At 40.6% G+C, this 24,302-nt stretch overlaps 1 protein-coding gene across 2 annotated transcripts in view; it reads right to left on the bottom strand.

Annotated features, from left to right (window-relative positions):
• Positions 1-1,770: 1,770 nt before the first annotated feature.
• Positions 1,771-24,302, bottom strand: part of RERG (RAS like estrogen regulated growth inhibitor) — a 106,740-nt gene continuing 84,208 nt past the window's right edge. Inside the window, exons 2-4 of one of the 2 annotated variants that reach the window (XM_086467034.1) lie at positions 17,756-17,812; positions 2,861-2,934; positions 1,771-2,178 (exon numbers count right to left, since the gene is read on the bottom strand). In XM_086467034.1, the coding sequence (XP_086323160.1) occupies positions 1,771-2,178; positions 2,861-2,934; positions 17,756-17,812 (539 nt within the window). The remainder of the gene's footprint in view (positions 2,179-2,860; positions 2,935-17,755; positions 17,813-24,302) is intronic. The other variant, XM_086467041.1, reaches the window with a different exon arrangement.

Below are 24,302 nucleotides of genomic sequence, written 5' to 3'. Positions count from 1 at the left end.
AAATGGAGAAAATAAACAACAGCACAAATAAAACATACAACTGAATGCGATGTTCTTTGATGCTGGTTGGGTAAAAGAGAATGTTTAAAAAACAATTTACTTTGATAAAATATCTTTAAGCCAATCCTTTTGAAAAAAGACCTGCCTTGGGACTTTTCTCTGTCAACAGCGATATACAGGCTTGATTTTCCAGCCTGTTCCACCACTTCTATGGCTACCTACAACTGTCTGAAGTGCTGTCCAACCAGATATTCTCACTCTTCTACATCTGTGGCAATTTGCATTTGATAGCCTTTTAGTCTTACTTCCTCACAGAGGCAACCATATGAAGTACAAAGGAGTGGAGAATAAAGTTGTAAGTAGTTGCTACAAGGGGGCTGTTCCTCAAAGAATACTGCTAATATGGCCATTTGTGATCCCAGCCTTTGGCTGTGGTTCTACATAATGCCAATCTGAGGTGCACACCACTCTGCCTAAAGGGATGCAACACAAGTGGTGGAAGACTAGCATAATCTGAATGAAAATCTTCCAGTCGTGGTTCTTGCACCTCTTAGCGTAAAGTTAACAAACCAAGTAGACAGGAGACAAAACGTGACAGCTGGCTTAAATGAGATGCCTGAGGAAGAAGGAGAAAAAACTGGACACCTTTTAATCCAGGCACCGAAATCTGACAAAACGCACTTTCACTTCAATGTGTCAAAAAAAGCCTGTGCTGGTTTAAACCACAGAGTGCTTCAAGAAACATCTGGAAGTTTAAACAGCTGGAAATTATGGCCTTTTGATATGGTAAAGGCCATTTACATGTCATTTATGTTTGGGCTTAGACTTTAAATACTTGACTTCCCATGGACCTAGTTCTTCTTCAATATAAGATAGAGTAAGAGGAACTACTTGAATTGAAATAAGACCAAAACAAAAATGTAAACAAAAGCTAAAAACTACCCATAACTAAATCAATAGTAATATGGTTATTTTTTTAGTTTGATCTCCCAACACATACACTCCCATTTCCCCAAGTACAGTACTGCACTTTGAGGGGGAAATGCTTAAATGCCACTGGACTAGCTGATTAATTCTTGATGAATTCTGCAGTTTCAGAGGATCTGGAAAAGCAGCTGAACTTCAGCTCTGTTGAAATGTGTGTCTTGCTGGCTAAACAGTCCATGAAATAGACCTTTCCTATATTTTTTGCATACCTTGCTAAGAACATCAGCACTCATAGATTTGACAAAAATAACAAGGAAGGACAGTTTGGAGTAAAAGCACACAATGCTCCAATTTAGAGTTGGTGAAAGGTGTCAAATGAACTTTATGGTACCACACAGCAGCCTCTACATGTGTTCAGTCCTTGAGAACACCAGTTGTGATGGTTGTTGATGGACTGAGGGCTGAATCTTACTCTCCAATGGCTACTGAGCAGCTGGCTGGCTGGAAATTATGTTTAGGCACTACGTACTTGCAGGAGATTGGAGCCAGCCTTGTAGAAGCAGAAGACACTGTCAGTGCCAATCCCCACAATCATCTAATCCTTTGGAGTTTGCTTTATTTTTTTTTTCTTTGTTTTTTCCCCATTAGCCAGAAGCAGTGTGGCTAAATACATTTTGAAACAGGAAAAAAGTCTGACCCCATGTTACTCAAAAAAGTGGTGTGGTTTGTCTATTTTTTTATTTGCAAAGCTTTGACATTTTTAATTAAATGTGCTCTGCCTGCCTCGTTCCTACTCCAAGCTAATATGCTCTAAAATACTTCTCTGGCTTAGTACAGCTCTTTTTAGCTGCTGATTTTGGTAAGCATCTTATTAATTGCCTGCTTGACGTGGGTGGTGGAGCTTCGTCTCCGAGTCTTGCCCTGGACCATCTTTCGACGCCGTACCTCACGACAGAGCTCATAGAAGGCCTCCATAATGTTGCCCTCTCCTGTGCAAGCAGAACACTCATAAAAAGCACATGCTAGTTCTGTGGCCAGCTTTTCACCTTCCTCTGTGCTGACCTGTCTGGAGTGATCCAAGTCTGCTTTGTTCCCCACCAGGATCAGGGTGACATTTTTGGGTTTTTTAACTTCATCCAACAAGTTCTTAAGTGGCAGCACTTCCTCAAAGCTGCCTCTGTCCGTGATGTCATAAACCAGCACGAAGCCTTCACCCCATCGCACGTGTCCTTCTTTCTGAATAGCATCCTCCTGTTTTAAAAAGACAGACACCAGCCTTAGGAATTTGATTTATGAAGAAGACACCAGATCTTCAGATAGACAAAGTACTTCATACTTTACACACATCACCTTTTTTATTATGTAGCATAGGAGATCTACTCTACCAAGGTGCCATGGGCTGCCTGTGGACAGGCTCATAGCAGGCAACTGGAAGAGGGTCTCTGTTGAATGATACCCAGGCATAGGACTGTGCAGCATGAGCACCTGCCATGTTTTGAAAGGAAGTGAAACCTTACTATGACAAATCTGCTCTTCACTTTGTGGGAATCATTGACTGAGGCTGTCAAGCCTCATCACTTGACTGTAGAAATTGACCGTGACTTTGTGCATAACAATAACATATTGTTGGGTTGGCCATGAATCAAGGAATGAGAACAAAATTATTTTAATCCCAGAGTAAACCCTGACTTGTTTGTTCTTCCAGTGTTTGAAAACTCTAAGCAGGGCCCCTTGCAGAGGTGTCTGGATGCAACATGCTGGGTCCAGCAGCAAGCTGATAGTGGTGGAGGGGGGAGGCAGCAGTGTCTGCTCAGAAGCAAACCCAGAAGCAGAGCACACCTGCAACCCACTGCAATGCTGCCACCACCGCATTCACCTTCCCTGATGTCTATCCAAGCCAAGGTATTGGATGATAGCATATGTACCCACGCACCTGACCAGCTGTATCTAGTATCTCCATGGAAACCACTTCATCATCAATGGTAGCTTGGTGACGATATGTAGACTCTAAAATAAGAACACATTTTGTGAAGTGTATTAAAAGAAGGTTTGTTTTTTTTTTTTTTAATATTCCTCACAGTTATCTCAACACAGGACCAGAGATGTGACATACAGCTTCAGTAGATTTTATTTGTTGGAACTCTTGCAGCCATTCTGGAGCACACTCAAGGCCTCCTTTCTACAGTGACTATTTTACCTCTCCCCATAAGACACAACTCATTCTTTCCCACGTTTTATACCTGCAAAGGGCTGTGCCCATGGACGCTGCACTCCACACCCAACAAAAGGACAGAGTTTCCTGCAGCAGAGCTCTGCAAGGCTGCAGCCCATTTTTCATGTTTGCTCACAGGGAAGGCTGCCACCTATGAAACACAAATACCGCTACTCTCAAAGCATCCAGCTCAACAGTGTGTCACTGTGTAGCCTCAAGTCTCACAAGATCAAAACCAGTATGGTTGCAGATCAGGGAATCTAACCACTAAGCTCAGGCCTTATACTGTGATAAAGTTACAGAAGAGTTAGCTGTTTTATGGAACATCTGAAACATGCTGAACTCATCACATTCCCCTCTTCTAGCAAGGGCTCAAGCAGTGATTTCCCTGTGTATGATTTATAAGGATAACTAGTGGGCATTAACCATTCACACTACACTGCAGGGAAAAAAGGAACTATTTACTGTGTCCCAGGTTCTGGAACCAGGCAACTAATATGAAAGCTAATGACAAAAGGGCTTGTTTTATCTTAATGAGATGATAAGTTAAATTTGATAGCATTTGACCTAAAACTTGGAAAATTATCTCTGCTAACGTTCTGCTATTACTGCTGCTAGCTCACAGATGTCCTATATCAAGAGGCACATGCATATGATGCAAAACTGTGGCCAGTGACTGTGAATGCTTTGCATTGTCAGACACAATTCTTTTATTTGGTTCAAATCTCCTCAATAGGAACGAAGGGTATCTTTAAAGAAACACATTTGTTTAAGCTGAACTTCTGAAAGGGCTCATGTTTGGTGAATGCCTTTTTTTCATTACGTATGTAAGAATGTCACCTCTTCATAATCATGAATGTTTCAATGTTAGTGCTGCAAACACTCTCTTCCCAAACCAAAAATGTCACTTAACTCCTGTGCCATCTTAATTGCTTTAAGTAGCACAGCTGCCTCTAATAGGGACAAATGGTCAATTTAATTAGCAGATGGCAAGCAACCTTGATGTAGAGTTTCAGGCAATGCAGACTGCATTTTTTAAAGGCTGTAAATACCCCTTCTTTTTATTATTGCGAGGCTGTTGAAGGATTTGGAGTCCTACCTTTGTGGTCCTGAGGCAAAACTACACAGCAGAGTATATCTAAGTCTCTCAGTGGTATGTCCCTTCTGTACACCTTCCTAGCTGCCACAATTCCCCCAGGGGAATGCAGAAAGGGCAGGAGCTCTAGCTTGATGTGGAAGCTGCAGTGATGCACCTTCAATGAGTTATTTCAGTGGCTATAATGCTCAGTGCTATGTCGGGACTCTCTGTGCAGCACTCCATGTCCAAGGTCATTTAGGAACTTACACTGTTTTTTGGGGGGCGAGTGCTGTGAAGAAGAGATGGCTCTCTGAGCAGGTAATGTGATGTTAGCTCCTTACTTGTTTAGGCCTTGCAATGCTTAAATACCTTCAGCCATCTGGCCCTGCTTGACAAGTAGCTGTTGAGAATGGTCCACACAACTTGAGAAAGTGCTCATCCGACCATGTTTGCAGTATATCTGTGAAATGTCCTTCTTAGGAGGCAGAGTGTGATAGGCCATATGGTTCTGATCCATGAAATGGGAGGATAAATCTCAAGAAGTAGACTTGTGCTCGCTGCAGAAAAGCAGCATGATTCTTAAATGATACTTGAGTTCTCAAAATAGGACTCTGGCAACACTTTATGTTGCAAGTTTACCTCACTTTGGCTCCTCATGTTGGGATGGAATTTGATCCTGAACCTGATTTTGGGTCAGATTAGTGTAAACATTTCTTAGTAAATGTGTGTCTGTTCCTGTGCTTTGGAATGTGTGGTAGCTGGGTGAATTTTAATGAGGAGTGTAAAACAGCTGGATGTTTAAAGCATTTTTTGGTGTAATCACAGACATGGCTTCTCCTTCAAGGGAACAGAAACATCTGAAGAATCTGGTTGTCTTGTAAGTTATGAGCCCTGAAGTTGTGATTTCCAGTCTGTTCACATCAATCCCATGGTGCTTCACAAATGAATTGCCTTACTTTGGGATTTATTAGTATAATCTTCCCTGTGGCACCTTTTTTTTTTTTTTTTTTTTTTCTTCGAGACATGCAGCTCGAGAGAAACTAGATGACTTGAGATTCCTGCTTGGACCCCTAACTGAAACTGTCGACGATGCAGGTGTCTGTGTCTCCACTAAGACCCCCGACTCCTATTAGAGCTGATAAAGTAAAACAGGTGCTGGGTATAGCTTGTCTGAACTCTCTCCTGGGACAGAGCACCTCAAAAGCACTTTGAAGTCTAAAATTGGTCAAATGAATCCAGGTTGTAAATGTCTTATGCTTGCGTCATCATTGTCAAGTAGAGAGAGAAAAGCGTAACACTGCACCAGTGGCTCCCAAGAGGACTATAAGCAACTTTCTGAGCTTTAGATTGTCATTTGTACCAGGTGATGCCTGTATATTATACCTATAGCTATATGGATAAAACCTCATAGATGGAAAAGAAACCTCAGAGCTGTATTTTGCTCTTCATAGACTCAGTGTCAAAACTGCTAGCCCCAAAGCAGAGTTAGAGAGCTGCTGCTGCTGACTGAGCCATGGTGTGCCTGATGCTGCTAGCACTCTGGAAATAGTCATATTTGGTAGTTTGTTCTGCTTCAATATAAGTAAGTAAATCTGACATATTCTTATTGGTTTGGGGGTGTACTATACTTCTATTCATATTTCCAATTACAAGATCAAAGGTGCTGATGAGTGTGGGTTTGAAAGCTGATGCCAGATTTCAGGGTCCCATTTGGTTATAAAACTGCAATCCCCCAGCATTTTTGCTTTGCAAAGCACTCTGTGTTCTCACAGTCCTATCATTTGAAAAATTATAGTTTATCCCAGAAACATTTAGAGCTGTCAAAAGGCCTGAGAAACATATTGGAAAGTGGTAGTAGTTGGTTTGTTTTAAGTCTGTAATATATTGACACAATAATTCATTAATAGGAACGGGATAAAATTTTAAAATTATCACAGCTGCTGAAAAATTATGGAAATAATGATTATGGGGAAAAAAAATTTAAAAACTCCCCTAGGGCTCTCTGTGTTGAGAAGTGTGTTACATATCTCCTTGTTCTGAGCAATTTGATTTAAAAAAATACAGGAAAAAACTAATTTCAAGCCCATGATCCATAAACTGCCCACGGATATGACATTCAGTCACAGCTCAACCACATCACATCCTTGTGCTATGCTTATTGTGACATATTTAATAGCATTTTGGCCTATAAGACTTAGCTGGTCATTTATCAAACCTATTTATCTGAGACTACTCTGATCTATTGAATATATCCGTTACAGAAGATTATATTTTCTATAGAAAAACTGTTATCTGAGAAGTAATTGTTAGTTCTTGATTTAAATTCACAGTGATGTAAAAAGCTGTTTTCAGTACTTGTTTGTTTTGAACAGGCAATATATATCAGGGTATATCACAGCTCTGGAAGGAAATATTTTCATCGGAAGGGTTTATTGCCTTTTGGAAAACACTTGTAGTAGGAGTAGGTAAATCAGCTGGGACAGAGCAATGACATACACCATTTTACATGCAAATTTAAGGAACAGCTTGGTCTCTTTTGTTTGCTTTTAAGTACAGAGGGACACAAAACTCTGTTTCTATTGAGAATTTTAGTTCATTTTTGTCAAGAAAGGATAATAAAACAAGGACATATAAAAATGCTTTAAGAAACTTTGGTCTCATAATGATTTTTAGCCAGTTGAATCTGAGAACTGCAAGAGACCTAGAGAAAGAGCTTTTGTGTAATAATTATAGCCAAGTTTCCACATCGAAAAGCTTCAGCTAATAGGCATGAACTTTTAAGTTACGGTTAAAGTCCTCTTGGATGGCAATGCAGCAGTATGTTTAAAAGACTAAAATTTCCCATAATTATTTCTGATTACATGAAGGTTACTCTTGTTTGTTTGTTTTTTAAATAAAGTCCGTGCTCATTTAGACGCCTGCAACCTTTTACATCCATCAGGATGGCACCTATCACATTTGAGAACAGTGACTTTGACAGACCGTTGGGAAAAAAATTTGCCTCCATTACTAACCTTGGTGTTGTTTGGTATGTTCTCCAGAGCCTTCCTTGAGCCTATCTTTGAAATCTGTCCCCCTCTGCATTTCCTTGCTGCTTCAGGAACTCTTTACCTTTTAGAAAGCCCCTGTAAGTTGAATGTACCTTCCTGACCCACAGAGTCTCTCTTGCCTTCTTCCTTCCCCTACTCCAGGTCTTATCAAAATTCAGCTGCATCTATTTTCCTTGCTTGCTTTGGCTGTTACTTACTCCATCCATTATTTATCTGACAGGAGGGGTTTTATTTTGCAACCATCCGTGGTTTTACAGTAAGCACACTACTGCCCTTGTATAGTTAGAACGTATTTCTAATGCTAATGCAGTGTATCCCCACCCATCTCTTTATAAACTGATACTACAGACCCCAAAATAAGCATAATTGGGTTATTTATCAATAACAGCACCAAATGATATGCAATGCATTGTTATTGCAATCATTATTACCATGTGTAGAAGAAGAAAAAGTAGTAAAAAAAAGTTACTGAAAGGAAACTCTGTGACTCTGATAGTTCTGATAATTGGACTTGGACTCTTCAATGTTGTAAGTGTTTCTGCATGTGTAACCCTGAGAGTCAGGAAATACAGAAGGAAAAGTTCCAGGAGGTTGCACAGTACCTGTGCTGTGCTTTGTATGTACGACTTGATCATACTACATGAACATTCATGTCAAGGTACAAATTCAAACAAAGATGTGTATGAAAGAAGGTGGTATTTGTTTGCAGTGATATTTAATTCAACTCAAGGGACTCTAGCCTGCTTCACATGTGGTCTGCTGTTATGAATGCTGCTTTTGGAATTGATAAGGTGATCTGCAAAGAAGTTTCTTTTCTAACTCCATTTTTGGCTCTTTTGGCTGCCTTCTACAAGGCTACATTTGCTGTAATAAGAGTTGTGACTTCAGTACAGTAGGTATTCCCAAACTAGTCAGATTAAAGCTGAGCACAAAAAAAGTCATGTGGGAGGCACTGCAGGCAGTGAGTGTGTCTTAGCTTGCTGAGCTGCTTTTAGTTGCCATTTTCAGTACAAGGCAAAGATTTCAAATATTTCTGTCCTATAGAAATCCAGGTTGGGTGGAAGGTAGAGACCCTACTCTGCCCTTATTAGGCAGAAAAGCCAGTGTATGCTCAGCAGGCATGTGTCTCTGCACAAGCCAGGATGTGTGGTTGTCGCTGACCCATGCAGATGGGCAAAGACTATTAGTAGGTGACCTTGGAAGAAGCTTCTGGTGCTGTGGGGACTCATGGGGGACAAAGGATTCTCTATGGAGCACAGGGACATATGCAAAGAAAACAGCTACTGCACTATGAAGTGTGGAGAAGAAATTCAGAAGAAATGAGTAATTTGGTTTTTATCACCTTTTCCTACTTTTAACAAAGCGGGAAGGTAATAGATGGCTATAGTGCACGCATAGCCCCACTAGAGTACAAAGTTCTCATCTTGATATGAAAGGATCTGCTGCATCCCCAGAATTTGCTTTTTAGGTAGAGCATGAGGGAGATGTAAAACTAGTCTACAGAAAAGCACTTTTTTCTTGATGCACTGATATTTTCAATAAACAACATTTAGGTCTCCCAACAGAAACCCCAGACTACAGTTTTCTTGAAGATAACTCTAAAAATAATGGGAAGTATGTCTATTTGTTGGCTTCTGCTGCATGTGATTTTTCTCCTGCATGCAAAGACAGGGTTTCTTTTGAGGAGAAAGTGAGTGGTGTTACATTTTCTTTCCTATAGGTTCTGTCTTCATCCAGCTTTTACTGAGTCAGGCAGAGAAAATGTGTAGATACCTGGGAACTTCATTCATTAAGGCATGCTAAAACAATTGCTAAAGCAAAACGAACAAAGCCAGAGCGGTGCTAACTAGTAGGGAGTAAGTTCAGGCTTTAACTGTTTTGGGGTTGTTTTTTTTTTTAATTTTCTGTTTTGACTTTCCCACCAACACTAAGCAGAAGCATTAGTTCCTGGTAGGAATTATGCCCATGACAAGTTTAAGTCTAAATAAACTGTATTTTGCTACACTTTTTTTGTTTGATTGTGGGAAGAAGTCTTTGTTAGCAAAGCTGTGAGTTTCACCTTATTTCTGCCAATATAAATGAAAACTAACCAGTGAGATTTTTCTCACACCTAAAACAAGCAAAACAAAAGCCTGCTCTCATGAAGGTGCAAAAGCAAGCACTGGAAACTTCTGCTCATCTGGAGAACATTTCAGAATATGATGAGCAAGTAAAGTAGGGGCAAAATATTTTGCAGCTGTAGCTACAGCAAGAACTGCCACTGCCATTCCTGATTTTTGCTGTCTGTCGAGCTACCGTAAAAAGGCAGTATTTTTATTACTGGCATCAGGAATATCTTCATCTTGAGACACATATGAAAGAAAACAAACCACATTCAGATAACTGCTTCCCATATTATTTTAAGCATCTTGCTCTGCTGCTCTCAATTACAATTTCATCACTTCAAGTGTTTGCTGAGCATTTTAGAAGCCAGTGTCGGGTGTTTAAGGTGCTCTAGGCCATACCAGTCCATTTCCTTACGAACACCTCAGAGAAACAGGAATACTTTCACAGCTCATTGCTGTAATGCATTCAGTGTAAATTCTGCTGAGGAGTATAGTAAAAATTATATAGCATATTAAATGTATATCAAGTTAAGTAATGTTTCTACTGTTTTGAAGTGGGGTAAAATAGAAGCCCAGGAAGATACCTAGGACGGCACAACCTGGACTATTGATGACTGGATTCCTTCTCCCTGAGGCAGAAGGAATGAGTAATTTTGTTAATAAAAATTGAGGATACTCATAACTAGAGTCTCCCTTGAAAATAAGACTGTTTTCCAGCAATTTATTAACTGTGTACACATTTGTCATGGTACTCCCTGCAACACAGGTTGGCAGCCATTCCTCCTAGCCCCAAATGGTTGGTTACCATTACGTCTCACTTTGGCTGAAAGCCCATACTAGACCACATATGTTATTCCTAGCTTGTGCTTGGATAAGCTGTAGTTGTCAACATGGGTGTTCAGATGAAATATGCAGAAGGCAAAGTTCTGCGACATAATGGCAGAACTCTCTCCTCTTTTGCTTCCTATGGAAAATGATTATTTGTAATCGTGAGCATGTTGATGATCTGGTCTAAAGCACTGTGTAGACTGCATTATCCTGCTATGCAGCAGGAAGAAAAGAGGGCTGGGAGGTGAGGCTTCCCCAGGCTGCCTTCCTCCTGGGGCTGCTGGTCTGTCAACCTTTACACCCTAAGGCTAAAGGGACCATCAGTTAATGATTTATTAACACTTATTTTAGTATGGGCCCCTTTGTTAAAAGTTCTGTTTGCTGTCTGGGCAGTTTCTCTCTCAGCTGTGCTGCTGGGAGTTAGTATTTTTACGATAGAGGCAGGCAGTAAACCTTCAGGAGTGTTAAGAAAAACTTGCTGAGTGAGCCACAAGTCAAAGAAACTAGAAATCTACAATATACAAAGACATGTGTTTCTTCAACTTGTAATCCACAGCAGGGAAAGCAATCCTGGGAATGAAGAGTTTGTATTCTGATGGTATTCCAGTTGTTCAGACAGTGTGTTAGCTGGATAAAGCAGAGGGCAAAGATAGTCCTTGAGAACTGTATTTGGACCTGAGGATGTGAGCTCTTTTTCATTGCTTCATTGGCACAAAATTAGCCCAGAAAGATAGTTTTTGCATCTTCTTTTGCTAGAGTAAATTGTTCTTAGTCACATCTTGGCTTCCACTGCTAAGCTGTTCCTGGTTATCAACTATTTTGTTGGAAGCTAGTTTGGATATATTCACACTCTGCTCTGTTGTTTATGTTGTTTGTACACATCTGTATTTATCGGGTGTAGAAAAGAAACTCAGGCTAGCAATATTTGCCAGTGTTGCAATGTCAGTTGCATTATGTACGGTATCTGCAAACTTCCCTTGTGGTCTCTGAATGATTTCATTTTCCTGATAGAACCCTCAGCTACAGATGCAGTTATTATATAGGCAAAACTACCCTTCTTACATAAAAATAAAAATAATAAAAAAAATCTTCCTTGACATAAGCTTTCCAATGGGAAAGGCCTTCTTGCCAATGTAAACAGTATCTTTGCTAAGTGATTTCTGCTGTTCTTGCCACAGTGGTGAAGTTTTTAAGTCTTCAGCTGGTCTATAGGAGATGAAGTTCTCTGCTGTGAGATAACTCAGGGCACTAACAGAGGTGTCCGTGTCCCTCCCTCAAGCACTTGTTTACCTAGTGTACATTTCTGCAGTTCTTTGGCTGTTTCATGTTATGCTGGAGAAGAATGGTGCTACCATGGGCGTTTCATAAGCTAATGGGACAGCAATTTGTAACACCTTATCTCCTATCTTTGCCGCTTTACTGATACGTACACATTTTACTAGTTTGATGGTGTCTTACAGGCTGTCTGTATGTTGCATTAGATAGGACTTTATAGAAACACCAACTCAAGGGTTTTTCCCTCCCAGCAGAAAAAGAGTGAACAAAAACCTGAGTGACTTCAAAAAATTGTGACACTCTTTTAAAAATGTAACTATTAATATAGTAGTCCTAGCAAAACTGTAATTTTTCCTAAGACTCCTGTTTCTTTATGGTTCCCTCTGGTCCTTCAAAGTAATGAACAGTCATTTCTCTATCCCATTCGAATTAAATGAACTCCTATGCCTTCTGTCTTTCTTTGCCTTCATAGATGGGCCAGTCTGTCATGTACTGTTTTGCTGATTATCTGCTCCAAGACAGTTTTCCTTTCAAAGGATTACCAAAGTTGTATGAAATATGTGAACAGCTAGAGAAAGACATCTAGGGATAGTGTGAGAAAGCCAAGGGACTTTTAAAAAGGTCAACAAAAATATTATCTCCTTGTTTACTGTTATTTTATACGCAGACTTCTGTTTAAAATTCAGTCTTTGGAGAAATGCTTGGTGTTTCTGTGCACTTTTGATATGTGAGTCTTAACTCTATGAGTACCAGTTACCTAAAGGATTTACAACCCTTCTATGAGATGAAAGATTTTATGGGTGAAACGCAGAGGCAGAGAGACTGCAGGCAATAAACCACTGACATAGTCAAGAAAAGAACTGAGGAACCTGTCTCCTGCACTTCTTTGGTGCTTTATTTGTTTTTTTCCCTATATGGCAAAAATGGGTGTTTCAAGTCCCTGTGCCTCAGAAAGCACCTGATTCTCCCAACTGTACATAAAAATGCTAATTCAGAACAAATGACACAACCCAGCTCATAATGCCCTCTTTTTTAAAATCTTGGCTATCCCAGCTCTGTTTCTAGTTAAGCAAGTTGTCCCAATTATTGTAAGAAAATTAATGTTTTCTCAGAGACTGCAAAACTTATTTTAAAAAGCATCCAATTAGCCATAGCTATGATGAATTTTCTTCTTGCATTATTTGATCCAAGAGATTCTCCCTGAATGTCATGGCTTATGGAGGCAGGTAGTTTGCTGTTGCCTGTGAAGTATTCTATAGGCCATCAGTGCTATCTGTCTACTGCTGTGATGACTCTTTGGGTTTCCTCCTCCTTTTTTTTGCACACATATACACACATACACACCCCCCACACACCCCCCCAGAAAAAATAAATTTACAAGTTCTCCTGATAACTTATTCTGATTCAGCATCTCCAATTTTAAAATCAATTAAGTATTACTTGTTTGGCGGCAATATCTCTCAATCTTTGAGGTCAGCTGAAAGCAGCCTAAATTCTGGGCACTGCCACTAGCTCATGGGGGAAATTGCTGAGATCCAGACTATTATTCCTATTTACAGGCACTGAGGAGAGCAGCTATTCACAGCAGCTTTGAAAATCATGGTGTGAAGCCCTGGGACACTGAGGTCCATGGGAGTCCTGCATTCAGGCTAACAGTTTACCCACAGAGAGTAGGTGGCCAAATAAAGGTCTCTGCACCTCCACCTTGAAACTTGACCCCATAGAGTGTGTCCATCCTTGAGACGATGCCGGCTGGCAGGTTTTATGCATTTATACACTTTGGGGTTTGTGGCAGCAGTGAGATGGTCGAGCCCCGAGAGGACCACCTGCAGTGTCGCTGCTGCAAGCGAGGCTGCTTGCAGGCTGCAAACTCTCCCTGAGCCAAGCTGCCTCGGTGGCAGGCAAATTGTCAGCCTGCTGACACCCTGTTCCTGGCAAGTGCTGCTGAAATGGTACATAGGAATGCTTGTTTTCATGCTTCTTCTATGAATCTCTTAGAGTCAAACTGAAATATAGCACAAATTTCCAGTTCTATATTAAATCCACTGCAGACGTGCAGTTTATGTTTGTGAAGCACTTTTAGGCTGTGGCTTAAGTGGTGCCCTACAACAGGCCAAGTGTTTTTTAAGCCTTCTAACATCACTCTGAATTTGCTTATTAATTTGCAAGCTGTGTTCTATTTAAAAACATATAACTGTTAATGAATTTTGGTGAAATTAATGGGATCGGATGACATCCAGAGGGGCATGGACAAGTTTGAGAAGTGGGCCTGTGTGAACCTCATGAGGTTCAACAAGGCCAAATGCAAGGTCCTGCACCTGAGTCAGGGCAACACCCAGTATCAATACAGGCTGGGGGATGAAGGAACTGAGAGCAGCCCTGCCGAGAAGGATTTGGGGGTACCAGTGGATGAAAAGCTCGACATGAGCCAGCAATGTGCACTTGCAGCCCAGAATCATATCCTGGGCTGATCAAAAGAAGTGTGGCCACCAGGTCAAGGGAGGGGATTCTCCTCCTCTGCTCTGGTGAGACCTCACCTGGAGTATTGTGTCTGGCTCTGGTGTCCTCAGTACAAGAAGGACATGGACCTGTTGGAGGGAGCCTATAGGAGGGCCATGAAGATGATCGGGGGCTGAAGCATCTCCCCTCTGAGGACAGGCTGAGAGAGTTGGGGTTGTTCAGCCTGGAGAAGACTCTGGGCAGACCTGATTGCAGCCCTCCAGTATCTAAAGAGGGCCTATAAGAAAGATGGGGGCAATATTTTCAGTGAGGCCTGTTGCACTAGGACAAGGAATAATGGTTTTAAACTACAGGAGGGTAGATTTACACTGGATATAAGGAAGAAATTTTTTATTATGAGAGTGGTGAAACACTGGAACAGGTTGCCTGGAAAGGTGGTAAATGCCCCATCCCTGGAAACATTCAAGGTCAGGTTGGATGGGAGTCTGAGAAACCTGATCTACTTGAACATGTCCCTGCTCATTGCAGGTGGGTTGGACTACACGGCCTTTAAAGGTCCCTTCCAACTCAAACTATTCTACGATTCTATGAAATCTATGTGGTAACCCAATCCCATGTCCCAGTACATATTTAATGAGCTAAAGAAGACTAAGTTTAATGCTGAATTAATAATTTTAATATGTTAGAAACATATGTATTTTTAAAATGTGCAATTCCAGCCCATTTCTACATAGAGCTCTTTCATTGGACCTTCTAATTCTGGAGCACATGTGAGATAGTTGTGTGATTTATTATAACTGAAGATTGAAAATGGAAAGTCATTTGCCTTGGTAATGCCAGGTAACCACTTAGCCTCAGAGTTTAGGCACCTCTTTAAAAAACAAACAAATAAATCATGCCAAGATGGTGACAGTGACTTGCCAAGTAAACAGAAATGATGGAGAAGTCGAGGCTGACAGTTAACACTCCCCAGAAAATGACCTTTGCTGCTGCCCCTTGGCTGAGAATAGTAAAATAAAAGGACAGTGATATGTACTTTTGTGAAAATGAAGCTGTCCTACCAATGCTTGCACAGATCCAACATCATGCACAAAAGTGGCAAAGCTGTAAAGCCCTGACTTCACCAGCAGCTGCATGTGCCAAAGCTCGCAAGATTCAGTGGTGCTCCTCCTGCCAGAAAATGTTATTTTGTGGTTTGTAATTTGGCTCCTGGAGATACAGCAGTATATCCAGATGCTGCTAAAAATATGGTCCTTCATTTTCTTCTGGCAGGTTAGAGTAGTAAAGAATATTTATTAGGCGTGTTTTTTCCTTTCCCATTAAAATATGCCACCCTTGAATTAAAAAGAGGACAAGGCTTTTTACCCTCATGCTTAGTTTAGGATAATGTTGAATTTCCATCAGGCCTTGTACAGCTTGGTGAAAACTTTTCTAAAAAGAGGAATTATCTAGGGATTCCTTGCATTGGAGGGCTAATGGGTGGTTGAAAACTTGACATAAGAAACAAGCTATAAATATGACATTTTTGTCAAAGCCCCTGTGATTTTTGGCAAAACCTCCTGTTGCTTAGTAGCTAAATAGTTTGCATCTGTTTTACTCCTGTCCTTCCAAAATTACTTGTCAAAGCTACTTATTTTCCCTTTAGGGCAAATGGATCTCACTGACACAAGTTAAACTTTTTATATTGGTGGAATATATAGACATCCCTCTTCCCACCCAACTGCCAGTCCATGACTGCTAAGAAGAGATTAAACTATTCAGCTAAAACTTCTCAGTAAATTCAGCTCAGTGATGTTCACAGGTAACTGGCCACTAAACCATTGCAGGACAATCACGATAAAGACAGAAACGGGTTCTTTAAAGCACTGTTTCTCAAAGCTTTTGAAGATACAGTGCTATTCTGATTGATTTCTGAAGACCTGAATAGTGGTCAGAATTTCAAGAGATTTTTTTTCTAACACTTCAGAGCCTCCTTTGAATCCCCATGTGATCCATAGTTTGAAAAACCAGTACTTTAAAAAACAATCTCTGGTGGACAGCTTCCACCAGAGACTACTGTAATTCAGAAATAACTCCTTGATAATAGTTTTCACATTTCTTAAACCTTTTCCTCCGAGCAACTTAAAGCACTTAGCTTCACAATAACTGTAATATATGATTTAGACTGTTATCCTCTAAACTGTATGAGAACGTAGAATTCGGTAAGTCAGAAGAGATCGAATTTTTGTTTTATCAAGAGGGGACTGTTGCCTGCATGAAAACTTTCCATGTTGCAAATAGAAGACAATTAGATTCCTGAGGGGCATAGTTAATTTGCAGTTGTATTCATTTGTAAAACCAAAACAAATGTCAAGTCTTGTACACCAGAAAGGACATAGGGTCTCATAATCGAACAAAAAATAATAAACCTTGCAGCTTGCTAATAACTTAGTTTGTGTACTTAAGCAAGGCAACAAGGATACTTTTGCATGAAGTGTCCCTGTAAGACATTAATGAACTTGGACTATACTGATACAAAACACTTTATACACTTCATCTGTTGTCAAGTTCTGTTAGTGATAGAGATATGAAGTACTAACACCAGAATACTAATAAAACATTATACTGAACATCCTACTTTGTGCTACAAGGCAGGTGACATATAATTCACTGATGAATATATTGATATTAGCAGATAAAAGAATGTATTTAAGTACAAGTTGTTCTGAGAATTATTTTCCCAAGATGAGATTTCTGTCATTTCTTCATCTTACCAGACAAAAACACTTAGTACAATACTGGATATTTTGCGTTGTTGAAAGGACTACCTGAGTTTTGCAACAAAGTGTATTAAAATTTCATCTGTTTCTGCTTTGCAAGTTTATGACATTCTCTATTTCTTTAGTGTGACTTTTCAGAGAAAGAACCCTAACAAAGAAATAGGTATTTAACTGCATGATCTGTATTTGAGCCTCTGAAGAAACGTTAGGAAGGAAATGGCAATAGATTGTAGGAGAAAAGGAAATTTCCCAGCCCCTTACTTCATGTGCAAATCACTTGGCATGTTGAATACCTCAGGACTTTCTAAGATGCGAATGCTTCATCTCAGATTTGGCCTGGATTTTCCCTGGTGCACAGCATTCAAATATATGCTAAGTTAGGAAATACTAAGAAATTGGACCTTAGCCCAAATTTTCAAGTAGGGCCTTTAATTCAGAGCAATTGTTTGACAGGGTTTTTTTGAGATAGCTGTGCCAGCTTCTCAAAAGTGCCAGACCCAACAGAACTAAGTGGGACAGTGGAGGAGACATGTGGGTGCTCTTTTGATGACTGGTGTCCCTATCTGGTCACCTGAAAAGTGAGACGCAATGTATGTTTGAAAGTGAGGACAAAAGTCTTACCAAAGGGTAGGTGGACTGACTGTAAGTACCTGTAATTTTATGGGAGTTTTGCCCTTGAATTTCTGAGAACTGTATCCCAGCCGTCTTATTCTCTAGCAGCTGATGTTTGGTTATCCAAAAGCAGAAAACTGATCACACAATAAATAATTTTCTGTGAAATACTAATGCAATTGCTTTCAATGGCAAAATTCCCACTGACTCCTGTGTGGGCAGAAATGCGCCTCATATATTAATTCTGCTTTCCTTTGAGTGCATTACTGCTTCTCTATTCTGCCATCTTAGGTAATAATTTGTTCCAGCTTTAAATGACCATAGAGAAGCTTTTCACAGCAAATTTAGAGGTTGACTGAGGCTTGGAATTTTAACTCTATTACTTTCCATTACTTCAGCCATGCTATTATATACAGCATACCACGTGTATAGAATAAAATGCAACCTACCTAGTGTCGGGTCGTACTCCCAGATGAACCGTTTAGTCAGGAAGCGTACAACAAGAGCTGGAGGAACAAAAAGATTCCAGGTGAGATGCACAAGCCATCAACTCATATGGTTTTTAAAGCCTTCTCAGGAAACTTTTCTGTGTGAACGGGCTTGTAGCAGCTGCCCTGAACTGTGAGCAGAATTCAGCTTTGCTTATTGGTGCAGTTAAGTCCTTTTCACTGTATGTGGACCGTTTTAGACTTTTAGAGGAGGAAACAAAAGGAAAACAAAAACTCTTTACAGCATTGATCATTTACCCATGCAATAACAAATTTCAGCAATAGTCTCTAACTTTTTTTCCACTTTGTTTTGGTCACAATAACTTCTACCATTAAAAAGCCAAAACAACTCCATTTACAGTGCTATGAGCAGACGACCTTTGAAAAATGCACTGTTTTGGATGCTTTAGAGTTCCCATAACCAGCGGAAAAAGGGTTGGCAGTTTTTGAACCAGGATGCTTTGAAGCTTCAAAACTAGGGGTGTTCAAAATAATTTAATTCTTTAAAACTTTCCCTTCAGTTTTTGAACACTGGAAGGTAAATATGCAATTGGCTAAATAGCTTCCTTATGTATTTTTGACATGTCTTCCTTCCACCAATTTATCTTCCATGTTTTGCCTACTTTTCACTTAAAATAATCAGCTATAATATTTTAAACCAATGTCCACAAATGCTACTAATGAATTTGCAGAAGTAGAAATAAAGCTTTAGATTTTGGAGTGCTGGATAACTAGTTCGCTGTTTCAGTTTACGAGCTACTTATGTTCTTGTATTTAGTTTTTTCTATCCCTCCACCCCCTTTAAAACCAACATATGAAGGCTTTGTCAGGATACTGATTATGTTCTAATTTAAGACCAAACAGTGTCTTCAACTTCTAGTGTCTTCTTTCACCACTGCCAACTGATCAAAATCCTTTCTGCGTTTCCAAAATGGTGCTGGAAATATCACTGCACTAGCTATGATTGCAGTGATTTCAGCTATAGGTAAAGGTTTCCTTGTCAGCACTACAGGATTGTTCTTTTCTTCTTTCAGTTGCAGATGGACAGTAAAAGGTGACAGCTAAACCCAGTTCTGATCTTTTTCAAAATTAAAGCCACAAGGATGTCCCACATCCCAGATTTCTGTGTCCAAGAGTAGGACAAGGCAACACTCTGTAGAATAAATATAATTAATTCAGCTTTGCTTAACCAGAACCTATTTTTTAAATCCAATCAGAACATTAGTTTTCAGGAAGATTTAACTAAGCCTCACACTTGGAAGGGTAATAAGAAGTTGATCCTAAGGAAATGAGATGACTGCACAAGAAACAATTTTAAATCTGTGTTATTTTTTTTTTTCCTTATGAAATCCTACATTTCTTAATTTTTTTTTTTTTTTTAACCTTTGCAGAAATACTCTCCTTGGCTCTCAGTGAATGTGGCAGTTCCTAGCCAAAGCAACCTTTCAAGTTGTAGACTTAACAGGGCAGTCATCATACTACAAGATGATCTCTGTGTAGCTTATTTTCCATCCATGATGATTTCTGCACCAGGACTTTTGTCACAGAATCATAGAATAGTTTGGGTAGGAAGGGACCTTAAAATGTCATCTAGTCCAACCTCTCTGCAATAAGCAGGGACACCTTCAACTCGATCTGGTTGCTCAGAGCCCCGTCCAGCATGACCTTGAATGTTTGCAGGGATGGGGGATTTAGCACCTCTCTGGGCAGCCTGTGTCAGTGTTTCACCAGCCTTATCATAAAAAATTTCTTCCTTATATCCAGTCTATATCTGCCCTCTTTTAGGTTAAAACAGTTACTCCTTTTCCTATCACAACAGGCCCCACTAAAGAGGTTGCCCCCATCTTTCTTATAAGTGCCCCTCATATACTGGAAGGCCACTATAAGGTCTCCCCAGAGTCTTCTCCAGGCTGAACAACCCCAACTCTCTCAGCCTGTCCTCATAGGAGACCTGATCATTTTTGTGGCCCTCCTCTGGACTCACTCCAGCAGGTCCATAACTTTCCTGTGCTGAGGACTCCATAGCTGGATGCAGTACTCTAGGTGGGATCTCACCAGAGAGGAGTACAGGGGGAGAATCACCTCCCTCAACCTGCTGGCCATGCCGCTTTTGATGCAGCCCAGGATATGATTTGCCTTCTGGGCTGCGAGTGCATATTGCCGGCTCATGTCCAGCTTATCATCCACCAATTTATAATTTTTATTTCAGCCAGATAGGATTAATTTAACCTAGTTTTAGCCATGTGAACAGGTTTTAGCTAAGTATGTAGTCTCCCTCTATAGTTAGCGGAAAGAAAAGGGGGCATTTCTAGGATACAAGTCATCAAGCTTGAGATGATTTGATAACCTTTAATGGTCCCTTCTAACCCAAACCATTCTATGATTTTATGATTTGTCCACTTGTGTTACCTACCTCTAGAAAACCTATTACATGGTTCATTTACATGACAAAGCTAGACTGATTCTCTAAGACTTATAAAGACAAAGTAAATTCCCCACATTTTACTTCAGCTGGAATAGTTTAAACATCTTGATGTTTCAAAAGTTTGATCATGACTCTTCTCTAATTGCTAGTAAAATACATAGCATGTTCTTTTTTTTAAATTTATTTTCCTTTTTCCATTTTGACTGGGGAAGTGATGCTGGGTAAAAGTTCTCCTGACATGTTTCCAGAAGACTCCTTACCATCTTCTTTTTCAAGAACAGATTTTAAAAATGCTTCCTTCTTTCACAGCTTCCTCTGAAGGAGAAGCAGTGATGTGCTACCTGTGCTGCAGTGCTTTACCCTGAGCCTGTGCCTGGACCAGGAGTAGCTAATCACAGACACAGAATTGCAGAATGGTAGTGGTTGGAAGGGACCTCTGGAGATCAACTAGTCCAACCCCCCCACTAGAGCAGGTTAGCCTAGAGCAGGTCACATAGGATTGCATCCAGGTGGATTTTGAAAGTCTCCAGAGAAGGAGATTCCACAACCTCTCTGGGCAGCCTGTTCCAATGCTCTGTCACCCCTGGAGTGAAGTTTTTCTTCATGTTCAAGCGGAACGTCCTGTGCTCCAGTTTGTGCCTGTTGTCCCCTGTCCTGTCACCGGGCACCACTGAAAAGAGCCTAGCCCCATTCTCTTGACATCCGCCCTTTAGACATTTATAAGCACTGACAAGATCTCCTCTCAGTCTTCTCTTCTCCAGATCAAGACCAAACAGAAGAGAGAGAAAAGGCAGGAGAGAGACAGGGAACCTGTCCAGCTAGTTTCATATTTAAACATTGTTCACTTAGTTATGATAACCTTGTACTTGTAGATGGAAATTGCTGGAGTGGAGGGTCAATGTGATGAAGGGGACTGGAAGAAAGTCTGTCAAGCACTGATGTTTGAGATAGATGACAGAGAGCAGCAGCTCTGAAGCAAAAGAGGGAGAAGAGCTGTTTTTCGAGATAGCACAAATTAAGGAGGTGAGAAGGTGACAAGTGATAAGAAGGAAAGGTAGAACTGGACCACAGCAGCTGAGATGAGCCTGGGAGAAAAGAGGTACATGGGATGAAAGAGTACAGGCATTGAATACTACAGAAGTGAAGAGTTGGAGATCACAGATGTGCACTTTGGTGTGGAGGGAAATAGTAGGTTGTGCCTGCAGCAGGGAGGCTTGTATGCACAAATAACAAATAATCACATACACAGGAGGGAGCTGAAGGAAAGAAAGGAAGGGTGGGAGGCAGCTGCCACGCATAAGGCCAGATGGCAATTAGTCTCACTCACTGGCAGGTCTCAGCAGGGGTCATGGCAAGCCCAGCGAGTTGCTTGCGGGGCACTGACAGCAATAAAGTACTTGCATAAGGCTTGCTTGGGCCCAGTGAAGGGAAGAAGATACCACTTCAGAACAACCCTAGGTGAGTGGGGAAGTGTCAGCTTCAGAGCCATGTGGTCTGTGCCAGTTTTGGGGGCATGCACACTCAGGGCTGTGCTCTTGCAGGGGTGGCTCTGCACAGCTTCTCTGCTTCTGGCCTGGCCGATTCCCTCAAAATACTCCTGCTCTCCTTCATGGCAACGGTCACAGCCCATCCTATGGAGCTTTTCACCTCCACACGTTTTTACATGGCTGAAGATTAGCAGCTGCATTTCAGAGATGTGGAAGGTGAGATGCTTTTGATCCAGTGTCTGTCCTGTTTATAACTATTGCAAACTACATATTGGATAGGAAATGTCTTCACTTTTGCCTCATTAGGGGTGCTCAGCAGATGGGCCCCTGACATCCAGTTGAGTATTAAAACAATGTATGTGACTACTGTCTGATTTGACTGAAAATAGAGGAGAGCTGGGAAGGGCATGCAAGTGCTTGGGCTGTCAGTTCGGAGGGCAACTTGCTAGCTTGTGCTATGTGCCCTAGCAATGATCTCCCTAGAGCAGGGGTATTACTTTGGAGCCAATTTGTTTATGCTGAGCTCGCTCACCACCAGATTACATCACTTTTTAGTAAAGCAACTTCTGTCAGCAGAAGAATCAGAAGTGAGGACATCAGGAATTCACTACACTTAGAGCTGTATTGTTCAGATTTCTGCCACTGGCATAAATGGCAAAGGCATTGCTTCAGGCAAAGCAATAAAACTTTGTGTCCTAAGCAATGCTGCACAGAAAGAGTTGAGATGGGCATTATTTCCTTCTCACCTTAGCAAAGGTGTGTGCACCCTGTTTGACTCGTCAGCCTTATTTAAACATGCGTAACTCAAACACTAATAATGAGCTAAAAATAACCCAACACACAAAAAAAAACCCCAACAAAAACAAACCATATCCTAGTTGTTGATTCAAAATAACATTGAGGTTGAGAATGTCTGAAACGCATTATTTTCTGATTAAATTAGGTGACTAATTCCAACATTCATATTAAAATGACCATTTCCAGTGCTTATCCTCAAAGAAGATGAAATGCGTTCAGAAGCAAGCAAGATTCAGATCGATGCAGTACCTAATAGGAGTGAATTTTGTAGTCCTCCACTGACACTAGTCCAAGCTCTTCCTTGAACACTTACTGGTTGTGAAATACAGAAACTTGCAGGCTTAGAAAGAAAGGATCTCCAACAAACTCCAATTTGGATTCCTGCTGTGTTTTTCGGAGACATGACCATTACCTAAGGGAATTGATGTAATGTCCCAACAAAGGAAGAATAGACTCATGTCTCTTTCAGCCTTTCCTTACACCCTCTCATCCAAGTCAGCTGTTTTGCACAGGGTTTAAATTAGGGTAGAACTTGGCCCAGGACTTTCATTCATGTTTAAACCTTCTGCCTTAGAAGTTATTCTTGGAGAAGAAACATGGCTATCTGTCAAATACGTTTACAGTGTAACTCCACTGAAGACAATGAAGTTATATCAGGAATTAACTTGGCATATAAACTGAGATGATCAACCACATAATTAATCAATTTCTTTGGGACTAGTATGGCTGAGTCCCTTACTCATCTTTAAAAATCTCAGCCCATATCTTTTGTAACATTTTTTTTGTGGTGTTTTGCTTCTTGCTTTAGATCTTTGTTTGGATTTAGTACATAAATGCTCTGGCTAAATTTATGATCTGCTTGAATATGTATCTTTATGGACTTGTTATCGTTCCAGCTAATACAAGCTGAGCTTTTGGGGGAAGAATGGAAGCAGGGTTTTATTTGAAAAACATCCCCCTTCCCCAAACGCTACAGAGTTCAAAGTTATTCTAAGAAAAATAACAGTTCTCCACAGTAAAATAACTGTATGATGACTCTTTTATGCCATGAGAATTTTCAGCTATAAAAATGGTCTGAAAGTAGTCCCATTATTTAACTTATCAACAAGTCCATTCCTGGTGCCATGATGATGTGTCATTAGTAAACCATACTTGGCAGAAGACACCAGAGTGGCTAAAAGCAGAGGCTATAATAATCAAAAGGCACTTCCACAAATTTTTTTTTTTTTTTTTTAAAAAGTATATTTTTGTTAGAGAGTACATCCCCCATTCACCCTCTCAGAGGCCACTCATATATTGTAATTTCAGTCTGCCTTGGAGCACGTGGCAAACTCCAGCCTGTAGGATTCCGGTGCCACAGGATTCTGGCATGTGATGTGCTGCCTCCTTAAACAGCTCTGTGTCCAGCTTTGAGAAATAACAGTTTGTTTTAGAGATACTACCATGAGAATTTAATTTGGTCCTGAAAGTGCAGCTCATTTGCGGGTGTCTCTCTGCGTGTAAGAAAGCATGAACTTGTAATGCGGAGTCCTTTTCTGATCCTGGTATGTCATAGATGTAAACATGTAGTCATTACTTCTGTCTCTGTGTTTGTGGGCCTGAGTTTGACTCAGTTTTGACAGTATCTCTGGCAATTCAGTGAGGTGGGGATATAAGCGGTGAGTGAGACATCAACAGGAGGATTTCTCTGCGTTCCCTCCTCTCTTGGTTTGTTCTCTGTGGTCACTTCTAATATTGAGACCTAATGTGCTTGTAGCAAATTAAAATGTAAATGTAATGGAGCAAAATGAGATCAGTG

Source organism: Leptosomus discolor, chromosome 1 (genome assembly GCF_034619465.1).
Source record: "Leptosomus discolor isolate bLepDis1 chromosome 1, bLepDis1.hap2, whole genome shotgun sequence".
In the NCBI taxonomy this organism is placed as follows: domain Eukaryota; kingdom Metazoa; phylum Chordata; class Aves; order Leptosomiformes; family Leptosomidae; genus Leptosomus; species Leptosomus discolor.
This window is presented reverse-complemented; position numbering and strand designations above follow the sequence as displayed.